The following is a 22508-nucleotide window of genomic DNA, read 5'->3' on the forward strand; positions in this document are numbered from 1 at the left end:
AATATATAGATTGCTACAGTACTAAAAAACTGTGGAATACGGGGTGGAGTTTCAAGATGGCGACGTAAGCATCTGCCTTTTAGACGCTCTTTATTTTTTCAACTATAATCACCCTTTAATTAGATCTTTTCGAACTTAATCATATGAGTTGCTACCTCTGATTGACCCTTTTTTCCTAAAATAATATTTGATCTAATTTTGTCAAACCTAAAATGGCTACAAGTAAGAAATCGGCTAAGGATCCTGCATCCATCGACGCAATTTCTAGTCTTTTGGACATTAAACTGGATGCTAAATTTGCGGGTCTGGAAGGCAGACTAGAAGGTAAATTGGACAGTAAACTGGATGCTAAACTTGCGGGTCTGGAAGGCAGACTAGAAGGTAAATTGGACAGTAAACTGTCAAGTTTGGAAAAGAGGATTACTACGAAAATATCCGATCTTGAAGGAGTTGTTAGATCGCTTGAAATTAAGTTTCAGTCGCAGGCGTTAGAGGTTCAGCGGCATGAAAATAAGATCACGACTCTTGAACAATCAATTTGTGAAAAAGCACGTACAATTGAAGTGTTGGAGAAGAAGATAGAGTCGACTGCTAAAACTTTAGATCAGTATAAGTTTAAAATTACTGATCTTGAAAATCGTTCTCGCAGACAGAATTTGCGCATCATCGGAATTCCCGAAAAAGTTGAGTCCGGTGATTTAACTGAATTTTTCTCTAAATTACTGTGGGAAATTTTCGGTGGTGAAGGTTTGCAAAATGAACCTGTTATCGACCGCGCTCATAGAGTTGCGAGGTTTTCGTCTGTGACTGATAAACCACGAGCGGTGATTGTTCGCCTTCATTATCCTCGTGAGAAAGAGCTTCTAATTCGATTAGCTCGTAAAAAAGGTATGATCTCCTACAAAAACTATTCATTTCGAATTGTTGAGGATTATTCTTATGAAGTAATGAAAGCCAGGATCGCTTTTAAACCAGTGATGGCAGAGATTCATTCGATTGGACTTAAACAAGCTTTAATGTATCCAGCGAAGCTTAGAATTGTGCTGAACGACAACAGTCTACTATTTTTTAACACTCCGGAAGAAGCGAAGAAATTTGTTGAAGAATATCGATCCTCTAGTGCAACTTGAACTATGAGTTACATTGAAGATTTTTTTTTGGAGAGAGGATGCCATTTCATTTTAAGTTTTAACCCTGGAAGTTGGGTTTTAACTTTTTATTTTGAATTATGGGTCTGGGTTTTTTTTTACTACTATTATCATTGCTTATAGATGCTGTTGTAATTTTTATAATATCCTTTTTTATACACGTTTGTATTTTGTAATAATGAATTATTTTTTCAAAATGTCGTTTCTTCTTCCCATAAGTCTTTACTTTTTATAAGCGTTTATTTGCTTGCCTGTATTTAGAAATGGAACAAAGGTTTTGAATTCTTTTTTTTTAGTCTTTTTTTTTATATATGTTGTAGTGTCTATTAAATCTTTTTTTTTAAAAAAAATTCTATTTTGATAACTTTTTTTTTACTAAATTTTCTTATTAGATTGCTGAACTTATATTCATATTTTGTAATATGGCTTTCTCAAAATGTCGTTTCTTCTTCCCATAAGTCTTGGCTTTTGAAACGTCATCTTTGTATCTGAATATGGAATTTTTTTTTAAAGCTGTATTACATTTTTAAACTTTAATGTTCATTTTTTTTTATTAATGATTTTTCTGGTTTTACTATTTTAGTTTTTTTTTTGACTTGACTGATGTGTGTGTGTATGTGTATGTATATGTATATATGTATGTATATATATACATATATATACTTTTTTTTTGCAACTCTATATTTTAATTAGGGTGTTATATAGTTTTTTCTTAAAAAAAATTTTCTTATGGAGCTGCCATCTTGAAATGGGGGTAATATTAGTATTAGTTTATGCGCCTGCCGCTTGGCTTTCTTTCAAAGGGTGGGGGGAGGGGGGAGGGATCTTTTTTCACTCTTTTGCTTTTTATTTTTTTGCTTTTAGTTTATGGGCTGACTTTAAATTATTAATATTGTTGAGGTGTCAGGATCTCCGGTTGCTCCTGAATCAATTTTCCTTCTTCCTAAATTGTGGGTTATGTGTCTTTTTAACCTTTTATGATACACACAATTAATATTGGTATGATGGATAAATCTATTAACTTTATCTCGTGGAATACTAATGGTTTAAATCATCCGATTAAACGTAAAAAAATATTTAAAGTATTCCATAGATTGAACGCTAATATTATTTTTGCACAGGAGACCCATATTAGGAGGGAGGATAATCAACGTTTTTTTAGGTTCTGGAAAGGGCAACAATTTCACTCAAATTGTACCGCTAAAATTAGGGGTGTGTCTATTTTTATAGACCCCTCAATTTCGTTTACACATTATGAAATTATTTCTGATCCACAGGGTAGATTTTTGTTGATAACTGGTTCACTTTTTAATCGGAAAGTTGTTTTAGTTAATATTTATGCTCCAAACTTTGATTGTCCTGAATTTTTTAAACGTTTATTTACTTCTCTTCCTAACTTGAATGAGTATATGTTGATAATGGGTGGAGACTTTAATTGTTGTTTGAATCCTTCGATGGATAGATCTAAACCTATTCGAACTCTTCCGAATAGATCAGCTTTACTTATTAATTCTTTTATGGTTGATTCTGGAATTACTGAAATATGGCGGTTTTTGAACCCTAAAGATAAAGAATTTTCATTTTTTTCACATGTATATCATAGTTATTCTAGAATTGATGATTTCCTTATTGATCATCGTTTATTAACAGATGTTATTGATTGTAAATACGATTCTATTGCTATTTCGGATCATGCGCCTTTGAAGTTATCTATCAAGATTCCGGACTCTTCTATCAATACTAGATCTTGGAGACTTAATGCTACTTTGCTTCAAGATCCAGAATTTATTACCTTCATAAAACAACAAATTGACTTATTTTTTTCAACAAACTATAATGAAGAGATTGATAAAGGAATACTTTGGGACTCTTTCAAGGCTTTTATTCGTGGACAAATTATTTCATATTCCGCTGGTAAAAGAAAACAAAGATATTCAGATATAGCTTTATTGGTGGATAAAATTAAAGAAATTGATAAGATTTATTCCGTTACTCCTACCAAAGAACTTTATAAGAAGAGAGTTGAGCTTCAAATGGAACATAGTTTATTATTATCTTCTTCAATTGAGAATCAATTAATTAAGACTAGGGCTCAATTTTATATTCATAGTGATCGAACTGGTAAATTGTTAGCTAATCAATTAAAAGCTATTTCGACTAAGCGACAAATTATTAAAATTCGTAAACAAGACGGTAATTTAACTACTGATTATAAAGAAATCAATAACACTTTTCAAGATTTTTATAAATCTTTATATCAATCAGAATTTGACGGTGACCGGTTTACGATGGATAATTTTTTTAATAACTTGAATATTCCTAAACTGATAGATGAAGATTGTAGCTTGCTTGATGCTCCTATTTCTATGGATGAAATAAGAGAGGCTATCTCATCAATGAATTCAGGGAAAGCTCCTGGTCCTGATGGTTTTATTGTAGAATTTTTTAAAACTTTTTCTTTATTGCTTTCTCCTTGGCTATGTGAAATCTTTAATGATGCGTTTGTTAAGAAGAGACTACCTCAATCGTTTTATGAAGCTACTATCTCTCTAATTCTTAAAAAAGATAAAGATCCTACTTTATGTGCATCTTATCGCCCTATATCATTATTAAATGTAGACTCTAAGATTCTTACAAAAATTTTAGCCATTAGATTAGAAAAGGTATTACCACAGATTATTTCAGAAGATCAAACTGGTTTTATTAGGAATCGGTATTCCTTTTTTAATATTAGAAAATTGATTAACATAATTTATACTTCATCACCTACAACCCCAGAATGTGTTATCTCATTAGATGCTGAAAAAGCCTTTGATAGAGTTGAATGGACATATTTATTTAATGCATTGAGAAACTTTAATTTTAGTCCTAATTTTATATCATGGATTAAATTAATATATTATAAACCTGTTGCTTCTGTTCTTACAAATAATTATAGATCCTTTTTTTTTCAATTATCTCGTGGTACGAGACAAGGTTGTCCTTTAAGTCCTTTATTATTTAATATTGCATTAGAACCTTTAGCTATTGCTATTCGTGAGTCTCCTAATATTTTTGGTATTATCCGTAATGAGAAGTTATACAAATTATCGCTTTATGCTGATGATTTGTTGTTATATATTTCTAATCCTAGTAGGTCTATTCCTGCTATTTTATCCTTGTTGGCTCAATTTGGTAGCTTTTCTGGTTATAAGCTAAACTTAGATAAGAGTGAGTTATTCCCTTTAAACGCGCAAACCTTATTGAGTGACAGGATGCCATTTAAAGTTGTTACTGATAACTTTATCTATTTAGGTATAAAAATCACCAAGAAATATAAAGATTTATTTGGACTGAATTTTTTACCTATGCTTCATCAAATTCAACAACTTACTACAAGACGGTCTCCCTTATTTTTATCATTAGTTGGTCGGATTAATGCTATTAAAATGATGATTTTACCGAAATTTTTATATTTATTCCAAGCTTTACCAATTTTTATTCCTAAATCTTTTTTTGATAATATTGATTCAAAAATTTCCTCATTTGTGTGGCAAAATAAAAATCCTAGGTTAAGCAAAAGGCAATTACAAAAGTCTAAAAAAGATGGTGGTCTAGCTTTACCTAACTTTAGATTTTATTATTGGGCGAATAATATTCGTAACCTAATGTACTGGAAACTAGATTTGGATTCACCTGTGTGCCCACAGTGGGTAAATTTGGAATGTAGTGAGGCAAAGGGATATTCTATATTTTCCGTTCTTGGTTCTTTTCTTCCTATTGATTTAGCCAAATTCAATAAACAGATATCTAACCCTGTTGTTAAACATACACTACGAATTTGGTTTCAATTTCGCAAATTCTTTAATCTGAAAAACTTTGTTTTGGACAGCCCTATTTTATGTAATTTTTTTTTCAAACCTTCACTGACAGATCAAGCTTTTAGTATATGGAAAAGGAAAGGTATAAAATGTTTTCGTGATCTTTTTTTTGAAGGTACTTTGATGTCTTTTGATCAACTATCCAACAAATTTGAATTACCTAAATCTAATTTTTTTAGATACTTACAAATTAGAAATTTCTTACATAAAATTCTTCCATCTTTTCCTAATTCAACTCCATCGGATTTTTCAGATTTGATTTTTACTTTTAATCCTTGTCAGAAGGGATTAGTAGCTTTTATTTATAACATGATTATGAAGATACAGCCAGAAATATCGGATAGAATTAAACAAGAATGGGAAAAAGAACTTCGATGTAATATATCAACAGATAAATGGGAAAAAATTTTACAAATGGTTAATTCCTCTTCTATTTGTGCTAAACATGCTTTAATACAATTTAAAATTGTACATAGAGCTTATATGTCTAAAGATAAGCTTGCCCGATTTTACTCGCATATCAACCCTCAATGTGACAGATGTCACTTAGAAGTGGCTTCATTGACTCACATGTTTTGGACATGTCCCACTTTACATAACTATTGGAAGGACATTTTTGATGTCATTTCCTCAGTATGGAATATCGATTTACAACCCCATTTTATTACTGCAATTTTCGGTATACCAAATGAAGATGGCAATCAGCTTTCCCCTTCAATCAGACGAATGATTGCCTTTGTAACATTAATTGCCAGAAGGTCTATATTACAAAACTGGAAAGAAGTAAATCCTCCTACTACATTTCAGTGGTTCTCTCAAACTATTTCTTATCTGAGTTTGGAAAAAATTAAAAGCACTATCTTTGATTCTTCAATTAAATTTGAAGAAACCTGGGGACCATTTATTCGACACTTTCATATGAATTAATTTGGCCTATTTCAGATCCTTTTCTCTACTTATCCTTGTTCAGGTATGGAGTTCCGGAGTTCTTTTCTTGACACCTTCATATATTTATAAAGTGCTATTATTGCCCATGTTAGTTTAGTTTAGTATTTTTTTCAATATATATTTTTTCTCACATATAATTTCAATTTTTTTTTTCTTTTTTGATGATTATTTTTGTTTTTTTTTTCATATATATTTATATAGACTTGATTGATTTATGTACCTTTTGTTGATTGATGTTTAATAGGATATTATTATCCTATTACTAATGTAATCTCAAGTTTATTGAATTTGTAATCTATTCATTATTATGTGTTGTTTTTTTATATGAAATTTAATAAAAAGATTGAAAAAGAAAGAAGTAAAAAACTGTGTATTAATTCCTAGTACTTATCAACGTAGTAATTCATCGGTGTCACATCATTTGAACTGTAAGTGAACAAAATCTATGCAGACACGAGATGCGACTGCCTTCACGTAACACTGTCAATGACTGCATCCTCCAAACAGCCTCACAAGTGTACATGACTAAAGCTGTTTGCCAACAGTCTCCTGTCCCCATAGTGTCCCAGATAAACGAAGGGAATCCCAGCTATTTGCTTAATATATTTTTGTTCTTCAAGTGTTATCCCAAATAAACAGCTGCCCCGATGGCCCAATTAATGGGAATGCACAGTATTTTACTCTGTCAATTGTGCAAAAACTTAGTTCATCCAATGTATAAATTCACTGGATAAGCTGAATGTTGCAGCTGACATTCATTGGCTCAGATACTTATCTGTTGTTATTTGTTAAGGGAAAACATCTGAGCATTGTGAAACAAGTCTAGATGATAGATAGCAGCCCTCCAAGAGTAGGAAAGCACAAGAAGGTAATTTAAAAGTCCTGGTTCATTTTTCATTTATTTTGACATTCAGATCAAACACTTCCCAACAGCTGGAAACTCAGCCTAGAAATTCAGCATTGTCTGCACTAAAGTGGCACTACACAGGACCCTGTGTGACTTGGTCCACAGTGCAGAGGATCTTCAAGGATGGTTTCCATGCAACACTTTCAGGGCAAAGATTAAGCAATGCCATCTAACCTTTCTGGTAACACTACACATACCAGTAGAATCATTTCAGGAGTCCCAGCCACCATAGAATCACTGAAATCAAAGTAGCTGGTAAAAAAAAAGCTAATTTATCCACTCATTAATTCTCAATTTGTACCCTTGTTGGTCACAGCACATGCAGCATGCTGATTGTTTTTATATACATGATGAAAGCTTCTACCCCCACCATTCTATCAAGCCATGCACAACAGTATCTTAGTCTCTTGCCAGCTGAAAAAACACATCAAATCCTCTTAGTATCTTAATTATATGATCCATGTGCTGAAGGAAAGAAGTTGCTCCTGGTCATCCCACTGAGGCTTCCATAATTTCATACATATCCCCTCCGTAGCATGGTGGTTCACATAACATTTTACAGTCAATTCTCACCGCTGCCTGGAGGGAGTTTGTATGTTCGCCCCGTGGCCACGTTACTTTCCTCTGGGTGCTACGGTTTCCTCCCACAGTCCAAGACGTACCAGTTAATTGGTTATTGGTAAATTGTCCTGTGATTAGGCAGGATTAAATCGGGGGATTGCTGGGTGGGGCAGCTGGAAGGGCCAGAAGGGCCTATTCTGTGCTGTATCTCAGCAAATAAATAAAAATCATTGACAAAGTCTTAGATGGCTAGGCTAGGAATATATACAAAATATCAGTGCAAGCATCTTCTTTACCATTCCCAGTACTGTCATCCCTTACAATCGGATAACCACAAATGCATACACTAGTCTAACAGTGAATTGCTAGTATGTTAAACATTGGGTTCCTTAATATGTGGCATCAGTTTCTATTCAATTAGAGGGTTTGTTTAATCTTTGGTAAAGCCAGTTACAAAACCTCAAACAAATAATCAAGTTTTAATCTCTGTACTAAATTAAAAGTTTGCAATAATAACTTACAGACACATTTAGACATTGCATGACTATTTATAGAACATAATACAGCAGAGGAACTTGCCTTTAACCCAAGATGTTGTATCAAACTAATTCAGCTAATGACATTCTGCCTGTACATCCCCCCAATCTCCACATACTCATGTGCCTATCCAAGAGCTTCATCAACACAATTCTTTCTTATTTAAATCTACATTCACCTTTCTTTTTTTGCCTCATCTAGGTTTCTATTCTCCTGACCATTTTTAGCACTGTCATGCCACTGATTAGTATATACTACGGATAAACAAGTTAGATCTCTGTGAGACCCTTATAATGATGCTGAAAACCAGTGAAAGAAAATGCAAGTACTACAAGCACAGAGCTTCATCAGTTTTTTCAGCATTAAGCAGTTCTAGAGCATGTTCTGGCTCTTGGACTTTATCCCATATATGATGAAAGCAACTATCCTAATACCTTCTTCAAAGTAAATTTATTATCAAATTACATACAAGTCACCTTGAGATTCATTTTCTTATAGCCATTCTCAATAAATCCATAATAAAATAATAACCATAACAAAATCAATGAACGACCGCATAAACTGAATGTTCAACCAGAGTGCAAAAGACAACTGTGCAAATACAAAAATAATAATAATAATAAATAAATTAGCAATAAATATTGAGAACATGAAATGAAGAGTCCTTGAAAGTGAGTCCATCTGTTGAGGGAACATTTCAATGATAGGGCAAGTGAACTTGTCTGCTTTGGTACAAAAGCCTGATGGTTGAGGGATAGTAACTGTTCTTAACCACTATATCTAGTTACCTGGTGCTCCACAGCATACCTCTGAACTCTCTCTGCTCTTCTGTGTCCTAAGCCTCGATAGTTTTCTGTAGTTGAATGTCTTCTTTCTTATCATCAACCAAATGGTCGATTTTTGAATTATTGGCTAATCTCTCTAACATGCTTCCAATTTAGCTTTCATGTTAAATTTCTTCACAGAATCTGGGTGTTGCTGGTAACATCGATAGTTGTCGTTAGAGTCATATATTCATATGGAATAGAAACTGCAAGTTTGGCCGCTGTGAACGTGCTGCTCACCAAGAACCTATCTATATGAAGTCCAGTTCCCAGCACTCAACACGTGGTTTCCTACCTCTTGGCTTTCCATGTGCTAAAGTAACAGCAAGGGATCATCTTAGTCACTTTTTTTTGTGATAGCAAGATACTGTTGGACGTTGTTAATGTGGAATACTACAAGTTTGATTCACTGGTTTATTGGTGGATGGGCGAGGAGTTGCATGGCCTCCATTGTAAGTGAGGATCAGGCCTCAAGCTGTGGTGTTGCCTGTTTACACCCGCCCAGGAGAGCCAGAGTGGTTGGAGTCAGTGTGCTCCAGCAGTGTGCCAGGGGAATTGTGGCCCAGCATCCACGCTAGTGTTGGTGCTGCTCTCCAGTGTTCGCTCAGCAAGACAAGTCACACTCTGTTTGACTGCAGACTGCTGCAACATTCATGGACTCAAGGACCTGGACTATTTTTTTTTTGTGTAACTATATTTTACTGCTATCGATATACATTACACAGTATGTATTTTGTGCTGTGTATGACTGTTGGTTCTGTGTTTTGCACTTTGGCCCTACAGTAATGCTGTTTTGTTTGTCTGTATTCATGGATGCTCACACATGGTTGAATGATAAGTAAACTTGACCTTCTAAAAGTTGTGAGGGTACCTGCCTCCACCGTCTTCTCAGGCACTGATTTTCATGTTTCACCAGCCTACGGGTAAAAAAAAATTCTCCAGGACTCCTCCAAATCTCCTTCCTCTTGCCTTTCACCTATAAACTCTGATCATAGATTTCTTTGATAAGCAGGAAAAAACAAACCCAGCCTGTCCATTCTGTCCTGATTGCTGAAATGCTTCATGCCATGCAACACCTTGGCAAATCAATCTCCTCTGCATTCATCCTTTCCAGTGCAATCTCATCCTTATTTGTCCAGCCCTAAGTGCCTTTGAGTCAATGAGGTTGGTTAGTCTGATGTCATATATAAGACAGACTAGGTAAAAGTGGCTGATTTCCTTCTTTGAATTATATTAGTGATCCAATTGGGTGTTTGCAACAATCTGGTGCTTCATGGTACCATTAAGGGAATTCACTTTAATAAATCCAAATGTAATTAAGAACTTCAATTTAAACTCCTTGAGTTGGTGGGCTGAAAATCATCACTCAGGATCATGATCCAGAACTCTGTTAGACAAATAACTTACTATGATTCTAATCCAGAGCACTTACTGATGTATACATACTGATATTGTCTTATAATTACTCTCATGTAAAACACAAAAAGCAAAGGACTTACCAATGAAATTGTGGACCCCCACTACAAAAGCTTTGCAGCCACCTATTGGCCATTACCTTTGCTTCCCACCACTGAGCCAATTTTACACTGAGCTAAGTGCAGAGAAGATTCAATAGGACGTATTCTGGTTGGACCAACAGAAACTATTTGTTCAGGCAATAACTTGATTCTGGTGTAATGACACTTAGTGCATGCAGCACCAAACACAAATATAAATCAGAAGTTTGGAATGTATTACAAACTCAAGGCCTAGAAAAGATTAACTTCACCAAACTATCAAGTCCCACATCAGCACTCCTCAATTGTTAAATATATAATAAACCTGATAACAGAATTAGAAAATGAAACAAAAATGAGACAGATGTAACTACTGCTGTAATTACTGACAGTCCTGTATACTCACCACAGCCTCCTTGACAAGAAAGATATCTGCCCCATTTGTAAAGAGCCTGCTAGGAATCAGAATTTGGACAGCCAGACCAGGTGCACTGCTTGGGCCCATGTTTATAACCTTCAATAAAATAATGAACGAAAAATAAGACATTGTTAATCCTTTATAAATAAATAAATTATGTTACACACTGCAGAAGATCCAGGCTTAATGGTAAAAGTCTGGTTTGCTGGTACAACATATAATATTTATGCTTCCCTTCGAAGTGTAGTGTAAAAGTCTCAGATTATCTTGCCATCTCAGAGCTCCTTCTTAACAGAAGGTTATTTTGCAATGTGGAGGCTTGGTTCAAGAGAAATCTCCAATAAATCATTTTTCTTCACTGGGGAGCATGAACATATGAACTCTTATTTCTCTCACTGGGATAACAGCTTCCAAGCCTTAAGAGAGATGGTTCAGGCTTTTTCTTTCTCTCTCTCTCTCTCTAGTTTATTCTCTATATGCTTTATGCTCTATATGCGAACTCCAAATGGGTCTAAGGCACTGCAGGGATATAACAAAAGTCAATTTTCTGTCAGTTTTAATAATAGAGGAGCAAAGAGAGGCACAGTGGAGAAGCCAGCAGAGCTGCTACCTTATTACAACCAATCTCCACAGCATTACGTGAGGGCAAGGGGTAGAACATAAAAGTGTGATGGGGATTTGATGAACAAAAACTGGAATGTGTGGGATTAGCGTTAATGGGTGCTTGATGTTTGGCATGGTCTTGTGGACCAAAGGGACTATTTCTGTGTGGTGTGACACAATCACACTAAATACAATCATCATTCAATTTATTTCCTGAGTAATGCTGCTTGTCTCTCAAGCTTAAACCCCACCTTAGAATGAGCCCACGTGGAGGCCATTTTAGGTTTCCTAACAGAAAATAAGCATGTTATTTCAATATAACTTCACTTGAAAATTCTGGCCGGAAGCTCACTAAAATCAATACCAAAAGTTGCTGATTCTTGAAAGACATTTGACGGTCTCAACTGTAGAAACACAAGCATATCTATTTGATGCATTCCCTTGATGTGGCCCACAAGCTACCTATGCTATAATACATGAATCCCATGGGGTGAGTTCCTTACCACTTCAGTAAAACAAAAAATAGACAAAGTAGAAAATAAGAGAAAGGGGCTGTTACTGTAGAACTTGACTAGAAGTTGATTTTGGTGAATATCCAGCCAAAACTGATGTTCAACTGTTCAAAACATGCCGCAGTTCAAAAGGTGAAACTTGACAACTTTACAATGTTACCATGAAAGAGCCAATTATATAAACACTTGAAGAAGTCTATCAGAGTTCAAAAATAATATCACTGCAAAATAAATCTTCAGGAAAAGATTCCTCTATAATTTACAGGATGACTGATTGCAGGTATAGACTCCAGGGGCAGAATGATTCAAGACAGCTGTCAAAGGAACATTACCTTTAGACCGATGTAAATGAAAGCTATTACTGGGGCTCAGAAGTAAGAGATTTGGAAGAGAATTAGTTCTTGGTATCTAAATATATTTGCTTAAAGGGATGATTTATACCACAAGTGCTTGTAGATTAATACTGTACGTCCCTGCCAAGAAGTTGTACTAACTCAGAATGTATATTAAGAAACAGACTCTGATCAAAATAATTCCAAATATCCCAGATGTTTAAGGGCTTTGCAGGACTCAAAGAAAACTAGCTTAATCAGAAGAGAATGTAGTGAATGCTACTACAAGGTAAGTCCACCCAAGCCTCTGGCCTTTTATGGAACAATAACACTATTTAACACATCATTTGCAGTAATTGAAATATTTTCTTTAAAGTAGTACATTCTCACAGTTCTCTTAGGTCATGCTGCTGCATAGTAATTTTACACATCTTCCTGGGCTTCTCGTTACCATTTCTTAATCTCGGAGGTTTGAACCACAGAGTCAGAGAATTACAACAAGGAAACAAGCCACTCGGCCCAGCTCATCCAGCCTACCAAGTGCCTGCTGAAACTAGCCCCATACACCCCATTTGACGCGATGCTGTTACAGCTCGGAGTGTTCCAGAGTTCAGATCCAGCGCCATTCAGTAAGGAGTCTGTATGTTCCCCACCCCATGGAATGCATGGGTTTCCTCTGGGTGCTCTGGTTTCCTCCCACAGTCCACAGATGTAGTGGGTAGGCTCATTGTAAATTGTCCCGTGTTTAGGGTAGGGTTAATCAGGTTTGTTGGGAGTTGCTGGGGCGATGTGGATTGAAGGGCTACTAGGATCAAAATCAGATTTAATATCACTGGCATAAGTTGTAGAATTTGTCGCCTTTGCAGCAGTGGTACATTGCAATAGATAATAATAGAGGGAAAAATTGTGAATTACAGTTAAATTATGTAAGTAGTGCAAAAATAGAAATTTACAAGTAGTGAGGTAGTGTTCAATATCCATTCAGAAACCGGTTGGCAGAGGGGATGAAACTGTTCCAGAATAGTTGAGTCAGCCTCCTCGCTGATGGTAAGAGTGAGAACAGAGTGATGGGAGAACTTAATGATGGACACTACCTTTTTGAGGCATTGCTTCTTGAAAATGACCGGGATACTACACTGTGCTGTATTGCTAAATAAATAATGAGGTAACAGATAAGATGAATGATCACATACTTTTCCCCAGGACATGGGAGCCTAAAACTGGAGCATATTTATTTAAGGTGAGAGGGAGGGGACCTGAGAGGCATTTTTTTTTCTACAGAGGGTGGACTGGATTTGAAACAAGCTGCCAGAGGAAATGGTAGCGGGAGGTACAATACAATGTTTAAAAACCATTCAGATGGGTCGGAGGGACAAGGGATCAAATTTGAGGTTTTCAATATACTCATCTGAGGTAACCGAGTGAAGCAACCAAGCAAGGGCAGTCTGTGGCAGCTGCTTTGTAATCCGTAACACTACAGCTAGAGACTTGAACCGAGCTCCTCAAAGGACTGTGTGGACAAGCAGCATTAGTTAGAGATGGGTCTTCAGCCACTTTTAATCTCCAAATATTGACCAAAGCCATTTGCAAATATAACACCCTGTCAAGTTAAGGATGGGAAGTGGTCATTTCGCTGTTTGGGGCCTAGAGACAACGCTTACATATGTCATTAGAGGCTTTTAAGAGACATTTCGATAGGGGCATGAACTTGAGGAAGACAGAGGGATATGGACAATCTGTAGGCAGGAGGGATTAGTTTTTTTTTGGGGGGGGTTTGATTTAGCTGCTTCAGCTCCGCACTGTGGGTCGAAGGGATTGCTCCTGTGCTGCCCTGTTCTCTGTTACTGTCTCTGTACAACACCAAGAACAGTCCCATTTCCTGATCTTCAATAATAAGATCCTTCCCCCTATTACATTTACCACATTTATTATGTCAGGACTTGATCCTCTTCCTTTTTGCTATCCTGGAATATTTAATTCCCAAACGTGGCCAGATAGCAATAATGTACCTGTAACAGCTATTAACTTTAACTCATTTGTTTCTATTTGTGCCTAAAGTGGACCTACGTTGTGTGAATTCTAAATACATTCAAATAAAGGTCCTTCAGTTATGTCTTTTTTATACATAATGTTTCTTTTCTCTGACTCTTATTCGAGTACATCATAATGTGAGGAAAACCAGAAAATCCTGGATGAACTCAGCACGTCGAGCAAAATCTCTTAATTTCTGATTGTTTTTATTGCTTTGCTTTTATTGCAGATTTCTATCATCTAATTTTTTTAAATTTTCCCTATGCATATTGTCCCTTCATGACAGATTAATATATAATGACCCTGCACTGTCACTTTATCCTTTTGTATAAAGTTTATTTTTTTTTCTTACCTAAACCTGCCCCAACATAGCTCAATTATTTGATTCCATTCACAAGGCTGGAAGGTCCAGTGACTGGAGCAATTGCATAACTGGACAAAAGGATCATAGGGGTCTACCTACCATCCATCGGGGTAATTTATCAGGAGTGTTCTTAGTATTGTTAAGGATCCCACCCATCCATCCAGCATCCACTTAACATTCTACCATCAGGCAGGAAACGCCAATGCATAAAGACAAGAACGGGCAGGATGGGAAACAGCTCCTTCCCTCAGGCCATCAGGCTTCTGAACTCCCTGCCACGTTGCATTCAAAGCAACACCCTGCAATATTTACTTCATGCACTTTACTTGTTTATCTATTCGTAGTTTTAATTCCTACTTTCCAAAGTTATTGCGTGTTATGTGTACTACTGTGCTTTACACCTTAGTCCGGAGAACTGTCTTGTATATAATTAAATGACAATAAACTTAACCTGACAGGATCTAAGTAGTGGTTCAAATGATTCACCTGAAATGTCAAGTTGAATGGTTGAAAGAAACAGGACATATCATCCATCTGAATAAATCTTGAAGCATCCACTGAATCACCATAAAGAAAGGAGGCTGGAGAAATAGACCTATTTTGGAGAGAAATAAAGAGCTGTCAGCATGAACAGAAAGTGAATGGCACTGAACTCCGGTTATGTCATGCATTGAGATTAAGGTAAGCACAAGCCTTCATTTGCTTGTACCGGCAGACAGAATTATTCCAAATGGTAAGGTACTATTCACATTCATCATCATCATTTTGTTCCATGTCGTATGAGGTGGGAGATTATGCTCTCATGGCCATGATCGTTCTTGGCAAATTTGTCCAAATTTGCCATCAGCTTCTTCTGGGCAGAGTCTTTACAAGACGGGTGACCCCAGCCATTGTCAATACTCTTCAGATATTGCCTGCCTGATGTCAGTGGTTGCATAACCAGGAGTTGTGATGTGCACCAGTTGCTCAAACGACCATCCACCTTCTGCCCCCATGGCTTCACATGACCCTGATCGGGGTTAAGCAGGTGCTACACATTGCCCAAAGGTGACCTGCAGGCTAGCAGAGGGAAGAAGTGCCTTACACCTCCCTTGGTAGAGACGACTCTCTACCCCCTCCCCCCGCATAATATTCACGTTAGATACTGTTCATAGACTTCAGTTCAGCATTCAACACAATCATCCCTCAGAAACTGATTGGAAAGCTGAGCCTACTGGGCCTGAACACCTCCCTCTGCAACTGGATCCTAGACTTCCTGACTGGGAGACCTCGGACAATCCCAACTGGGGGCAGCATCTCCAACACCATCACACTGAGCACGCTGTGTGCTCAATCCACTGCTGTTCACTCTGCTGACCCACAACTGTGCTGCAACACACAGCTCAAACCACGTCATCAAGTTCACCAATGACACCACCGTGGTGGGTCTCATCAGCAAGAACGACGAGTCAGCTTACAGAGAGGAGGTGCAGCAGCTAGCGGACTGGTGCAGAGCCAACAACCTGTCTCTCAATGTGAACAAAACAGATGGTTGTTAAATTCAGGAGGGCACAGAGAGACCACTCCCCGCTGAACATCGACGGCTCCTCGGTAGAGATTGTTAAAGAGCCCCAAATTTCTTGGTGTTCACCTGGCAGAGAATCTCACCTGATCCCTCAACACCAGCTCCATAGCAAAGAAAACCCAGCAGTGTCTCTACTTTCTGCAAAGGCTGAGGAAAGTCCATCTCCCATTCCTCATCCTCATCACATTCTACAGGGGTTGTATTGAGAGCATCCTGAGCAGCTGTATCACTGCCTGATTTGAAAATTGTACTATCTCAGATCGCAAGACCCTGCAGCGGATAGTGAGATCAGCTGAGAAGATCTCTTCCCGCCATCACGGACATTTACACAACACGCTGCATCCACAAAGGAAACTCCATTATGTAGGACCCCATGCACCCCTCATACAAACTCTTCTCCCTCCTGCCCACTGGGAAAAGGCTCCGATGCATTTGAGCTCTCACGACCAGACTATGTAATAATTTCTTTCCCCAAGCTATCAGACTCCTCAATACCCAGAGCCTGGACTGACACCTTGCCCTATTGTCCTGTTATTATTTATTGTAATGCCTGCACTGTTTTTGTGCACTTTACACAGTCCTGTGTAGGTCTGTAGCCTAGTGTAGTTGTTTTTATTTCTCTGTGTTGTTTTTTTACGTAGTTCAGTCTAGTACTGTGTCATGTAACACTATGGTCCTGAAAAACGTTGTCTCATTTTTACTATGTACTGTACCTGCAGTTATGGTCAAAATGACAATAAAAGTGACTTGACTTGACTTGATTATTGTTATTTTTATATCCATAGATAACAGAACAAATGTAAATATAAGGATATATACTGTATTATTTTTATTTTCCTTTTAGACCATAAAATAAAGTAGCAGAATTCAGCTATTTGGCCCATAAAGTCTGTTCCATAAAGTCTGTTCCATCATGGGTAATTTATTTTTCCCTCTCAACTCCATTCACCTGCCTTCTCCCTGTAATTTTTGACACCCCAACTTATTTACCTCTGTTGTAAATATGCCCAATGACTTGCCCTCCACAGATGTCTGTGGCAATGAAATCGGCATATTCACTGTGCTCTTGCCAAAGAGATGTTTAATGCCATAAATGCTGAATTGCAGTCACAAAGTGTATTCAATGCACTACACTTAAAAGTATTACATTTTCTGTTCAGATAGGTTGCATTATAGAATGTGCATCTGATTCAAACTCACCTTATTTGTGCTATCACTCAAAACAAAGCTAAACCTCAACACTCTTAATATGGTAACAGTCCAGTCAATAAAAGTACCAGCAGTCATATTGAAACAGTTCATATGCACGGTGCTAAACAACATTGGAAGAATGCAGTCTGTGCGGATTGGAAATAACATCTCCCCCTCACTGACAATCAGCACTGCCACACCTCAAGGATGTGTGCCCACTGCTCTACTCTCTCTACACCCAGTTCAAAAGCCATTATAAATTTTCTGATGACACAACTATTGTTGGCAGAATTTCAGATGGTGATGAGACAGCAAGATATACAATATCAGCTAGTTGAGTGATGTCACAGCAACAACCTTGCACTCAACATCAGTAAGACCAAAGAACTGATTGTGATCTTCACAAAGGTGTTACGTACTCGTGACCTGACAGTGGTACCCTTGTCACGTGACTGGGGTTGAAGCTATACTGGACTTGAGGTAATGGTCTTGTGATGGTGGAGTGACATCATTTTCCCACCAGTAGAGATCATGTGACAGGTTTTTTTTTTACAGGCTATTAAAGGAAGACCCCACCCTGTGAGGGAGGGCAGTTCGTGGTTGGATTTGCCATGTTGACTTCATGCCACTGCGTGATTTAATGTGATGATGCAGTTTAGTTGAAGGATGAAGTTTTTATCTAATGCCTAAAGTTTAAAAGGTCATTGCCAGCAGTTTCTTTACAATACTGCTAGTTGAGGATCAGTGGAGAGTGAAGATTGGAGTTCGGGAGTTAAAAATCAAGGAGAATCAATTTTCGACGGTGAAACGGGTTCGACCTTGTTTGATCCTCATTCGGAAGGAATTCGTTGATTGTTCTCGTGTTTATCTCTGCGGGATAGCAGAAAAGATTGAGGACAGAGTGATAAAGGAAAGGTCAGTGCCTTTAAGCCATTCCATTTTGTTTTGTTTCGTAAATTCTTCGTGAGAGAAGTTCGACGTTAGGGATCAAAGCAAAATGACGTGAAAGAGAATTTAAATCGTCTTAAAAAGTCTCTCCTTTAAATGGACTGTGAGCATTTTTGAACTTTTGGCAATACAACTTTAAAGAACTGTTCTTGCAACATCGCTTTAAGGACTGTAAGCTTCATCGCTTTAAGAAATGTTTAAGCTGCTGCACAGCAGCTGATTTCCGGTTACGTTAGTGTTTGTTTACTTTTGGGGGGTTTGTTTTCAGTGTTTAATAAACGTGTTATTTGTTATATAAACCCTTGCCTAACATATATATTTATTGTTGCCTGAATACGTAACAAAGGAAACACACAACAGTCCTCATAGAAGGGTCAGAAGAAGGAAGAGTGAGCATTTTCAAGTTTCTGGATATCAACATCTCTGAGGATCTATCCTGGGCCCAAAATATCGATGCTGCTATAAAGAAGGCACAACAGCAGCTATTTTTCATTAGGAGTTTGAAAAGATTTGATATGTCAGGAATCTAAGAATAATGGTGCATAGTTCCCTGAAAGTGGAATCTCTTGTGGATAGGGTGGTGAAGAAAGCTTTTGGTATGCTGGCCTTTATAAATCAGAGCATTGAGTATAGGAGTTGGGATGTAATGTTAAAATTGTACAAGGCATTGGTAAGGCCGAATTTGGAGTACTGTGTACAGTTCTGGTCACCGAATTATAGGAAAGATGTCAACAAAATAGAGAGAGTTTGGAGAAGATTTACTAGAATATTACCTGGGTTTCAGCACCTAAGCTACAGGGAAAGGTTGAACAAGTTAGGCCTTTATTCTTTGGAGCATAGAAGGTTGAGGGGGGACTTGATAGAGGTATTTAAAATTATGAGGGTGATAGAGTTGACGTGGATAGGCTTTTTCCATCGAGAGTAGGGGAGATTCAAACAAGAGGACATGAGTTGACAGGGGGCAAAAGTTTAGTGGGTAACACGAGGGGGAATTTCTTTACTCAGAGAGTGGTAGCTGTGTGGAATGAGCTTCCAGTAGAAGTGGTAGAGGCAGGTTCGATATTGTCATCTAAAGTAAAATTGGATAGGTATATGGACAGGAAAGGAATGAAGGGTTATGGGCTGAGTGCGGGCCAGTGGGACTAGGTGAGAGTAAGCGTTCGGTACAGATTAGAAGGGCTGAGATGGCCTGTTTCCGTGCTGTAATTGTTATATGGTCAGCAAAAACCCTTGCAAATTTTTATGAATGTACCATGTAGAGCATTCTAACTGGTTGTATCACTGTCTGGTATGGGGCGGGAGGCAAGACGACTGCACAGGATTGAAAGAAGCTGCAGAGAGATGCAAACTCAGTCAGCTCCATTATGGGCACTAGCCACTGTAACATCCATGACAACCTCAAGGAGCAATGCCTCAAAAAGGCAGCATCCATCATTAAAGACCCCATCACCCAGGACATGCCCTGCTCTCATTACAACTATCAGGGAGGAGGTACAGGAGCCTGAAGGCACACTCAATGATTCAGGAACAGCTTCTTCCCCTCTGCCATTAGAATTCTGAATGGACATTGAACCCATGAACACTACCTCATTACTCTTTTTTTTTGCACTATCTAATTAATTAATTATTTATTTTTCTTTTCTTTTTCTTCTCTCTCTCTCTCTCACCCCCCCCCCCATGGGTGGTGTGTATGTGTATTTTTCCCCCAACCTTGGGTCCTCTACCAGAGGCCTGAGAGCTTGAGGGTTCAGCGCAGTATCCTTGCTATTCCTAGTAGTGCGCTCTTCTGGAGCGAGATTTTAGATCTTGTTCCTGGCATTTTTTGGAGCCACTCTCCCAGTCTGGATGTCACAGCTCCGTATGCTCCTATCACCTCCAGGATTGCTCTGGTTTAACCTTCCATGTCCTTTCTATCTGTTCTTTCAAGCCCTGGTATTTCTCCAGCTTCTCATAGTCTTTCTTCCTGATGCTGCTGCCATTCATGATTGCCACATCTATTACTGTTGCTTTCTTCTGTTCCTTCCCCAGTATTACTATGTTTGGTTGGTTGGCCAGTACCTGCTTACCAATCTGTAGTTGGAAATCCCACTGGATCTTAGCTCAGCGCAAATGTTCCTGTACACAATTCCTACAACTTGGTTGTGCCGTTCAGTATAGGTTGTCCCTGTCTCGATCTTGCACCCTGCTACAATGTGCTGGATGGTTTTAGTAGATTCCTTGCATAATCTGCGACTTGGGTCTTATCTGATGTGATAGACCTCAGCACTGCTCTTGTGCAGCCATGAGCAGTGCCTCTGTGCTGTCCCTCAGCCCTGCCATTTCCAGCCATTAATAGGACTTCCTTAAGTCAGCCACTTCTTATATCTGGCGATGGTACAGCCCATGCAGTGGCTTGTTCTGCCATGGCCTCTGGTCCACTGGCTCTGCTTCACCCACTTCCATTTTCATATCCCCTGCCTGCTGGCTGAGGTATTCTCCTACCAGGTCATCCTTAGGGGCCATCTTCCTGATATACTCATGATGCACTTCTTCCAGGACTGGGCCTTGACACTTCTAAGTCCCCGTCTCCTTTATTCTGCAGGTGGATGGTCACTTGACATTGAACTTTGGGTAGAATCCTCTGTGTATTGTTAGTAGTTTCTGGATCTTGATGTCAGAGGCTTCCAATTTGTTCCTTGGCCAGCACATTATTGCAGCTGGGTATCTGATGACTGGTAGGGCGAATGTGTTGATGGCTTTGACATTGTTTATCCCATTCAGCTGGCTTTTTAGGACCTGTCTTGCTCTTGGATGATGCAGCTTTCCTTGTGTCCTCATTGTGGTTTGCATCCACCTTCAGGGTCCCCAGGTATTTGTAGCTGTCCTGTACATCTGGTATGAGGCCTTCAGGTAACTCGACTCCTTCAGTCAGGATGAGTTTGCCTCTTTTCACTACCATCCGGCTGTGCGTTTCCAGTCCAAATGACGTCCTGATGTCTCTGCTGTACACCCTTATCAGGTGGATTGTCAGTCAATATCCCTTTCCTTTCTGACATACAGCCTGATGTCATCCACGTACAGGAGATGGCTGATGGTCACTCCACTCTTGAATCTGCACTCAATTCCACTCTTTGAGATGATCTGGCTGAGGGGTTCAAGCCTATAGCAGTGGGAATAGTGCATCACCCTGGTATATTCCACATCTACAGTCACTTGTGGTACTGGCTTTGAGTTAACACCAGCATTTTCCTCCAAAATCCCACTGAGATCTTGAGGACAGTCCTTAGTGCTTGTTGACCTTGTACTGAGACAGGTGTTCCAGGACCCATGTGTGGGACATTTAGAGTCGTACGCTATCCTGCAGTTGATCCAGGCTGTGCTTAGGTGATTTGCCTGGTCTTGGACTCTTGCATGACTGCTTTGTCTACCAGCAGTCAGTGCTTGGAGACTCTGGTTCCATTACCAATCCCCTCTGAGCAGGGCGGCTATTGTTGGGAGTGGGCCAGTGGTGAGAGTGGAAGGGTCAGGCTTGGACTCAAGGGGCTTCAATATTTAAGTATAGATTGTTGGAAGAAAGAAATTTATGGCTGTATTCCATTAGAAAAAATTACTTATAATTTAAGAGATAAATATGAAACATTTCTGAAAAATTGGTGCCCTTATTTACAAAAGACAGGACTAAATATATAGGTGCTCTGAAGATGAAACAATTGGTTACTTGGGGAAAGAAATAAATATATGTACTAAAGTTATTACGAACTCCATGGAGCATGTGGAGATCTTCCAACAACCAGGCACTCCTTTTTTTTCCTTTCTTTCTTTCTCTTTTTTTTTATATAGGGAAGTTAGGGGGAGGGGGGAAGGGATATATACATTTTTCCCCATACTTTACTCTGTAATCACTTAAAAACGCAATAAAAAAAAGTTTTCAACAAGAAAAAAGGGGGGCTTCAATGAGAAGAAGCTGAGGCCAAAGAAACAGGTTAGAGGATTTGGTCTTGGTTGCCCATTGCACAGCGCAGGCAGGGTGGCAGATATGGCTGTGGAATGCTCCTCCTGTAGGATGTGGGCATTCATGCAACCTGATAGTTTCCCTGCTGACTACACCTGCAGGAAGTGCAGCCAACTCTAGCTCATGAAAGACCATATGAAGGAGCTAGAGCTGGTGTTGGATGAACTTAGGATCATCTGGGAGGCAGAGCAATTGATAGATATGACTTCTCAGCAGGTGGTTACACCCAGAGTGCAGAATTCGGGGAGTAGATGGGTGAACACTGAGAGAGGT

General features: G+C 38.4%; 1 protein-coding gene across 1 annotated transcript in view; it reads right to left on the minus strand.

Annotated features, from left to right (window-relative positions):
- The window catches only part of itga9 (integrin, alpha 9), a 410365-nt gene that overhangs the window by 83294 nt on the left and 304563 nt on the right, over window positions 1-22508 (minus strand). The window contains exons 22-23 of the mRNA XM_059971083.1: window positions 15028-15136; window positions 10688-10795 (exon numbers count right to left, since the gene is read on the minus strand). Coding sequence (XP_059827066.1) covers window positions 10688-10795; window positions 15028-15136 — 217 coding nt within the window. The remainder of the gene's footprint in view (window positions 1-10687; window positions 10796-15027; window positions 15137-22508) is intronic.

Source organism: Hypanus sabinus, chromosome 1, assembly GCF_030144855.1.
Source record: "Hypanus sabinus isolate sHypSab1 chromosome 1, sHypSab1.hap1, whole genome shotgun sequence".
In the NCBI taxonomy this organism is placed as follows: domain Eukaryota; kingdom Metazoa; phylum Chordata; class Chondrichthyes; order Myliobatiformes; family Dasyatidae; genus Hypanus; species Hypanus sabinus.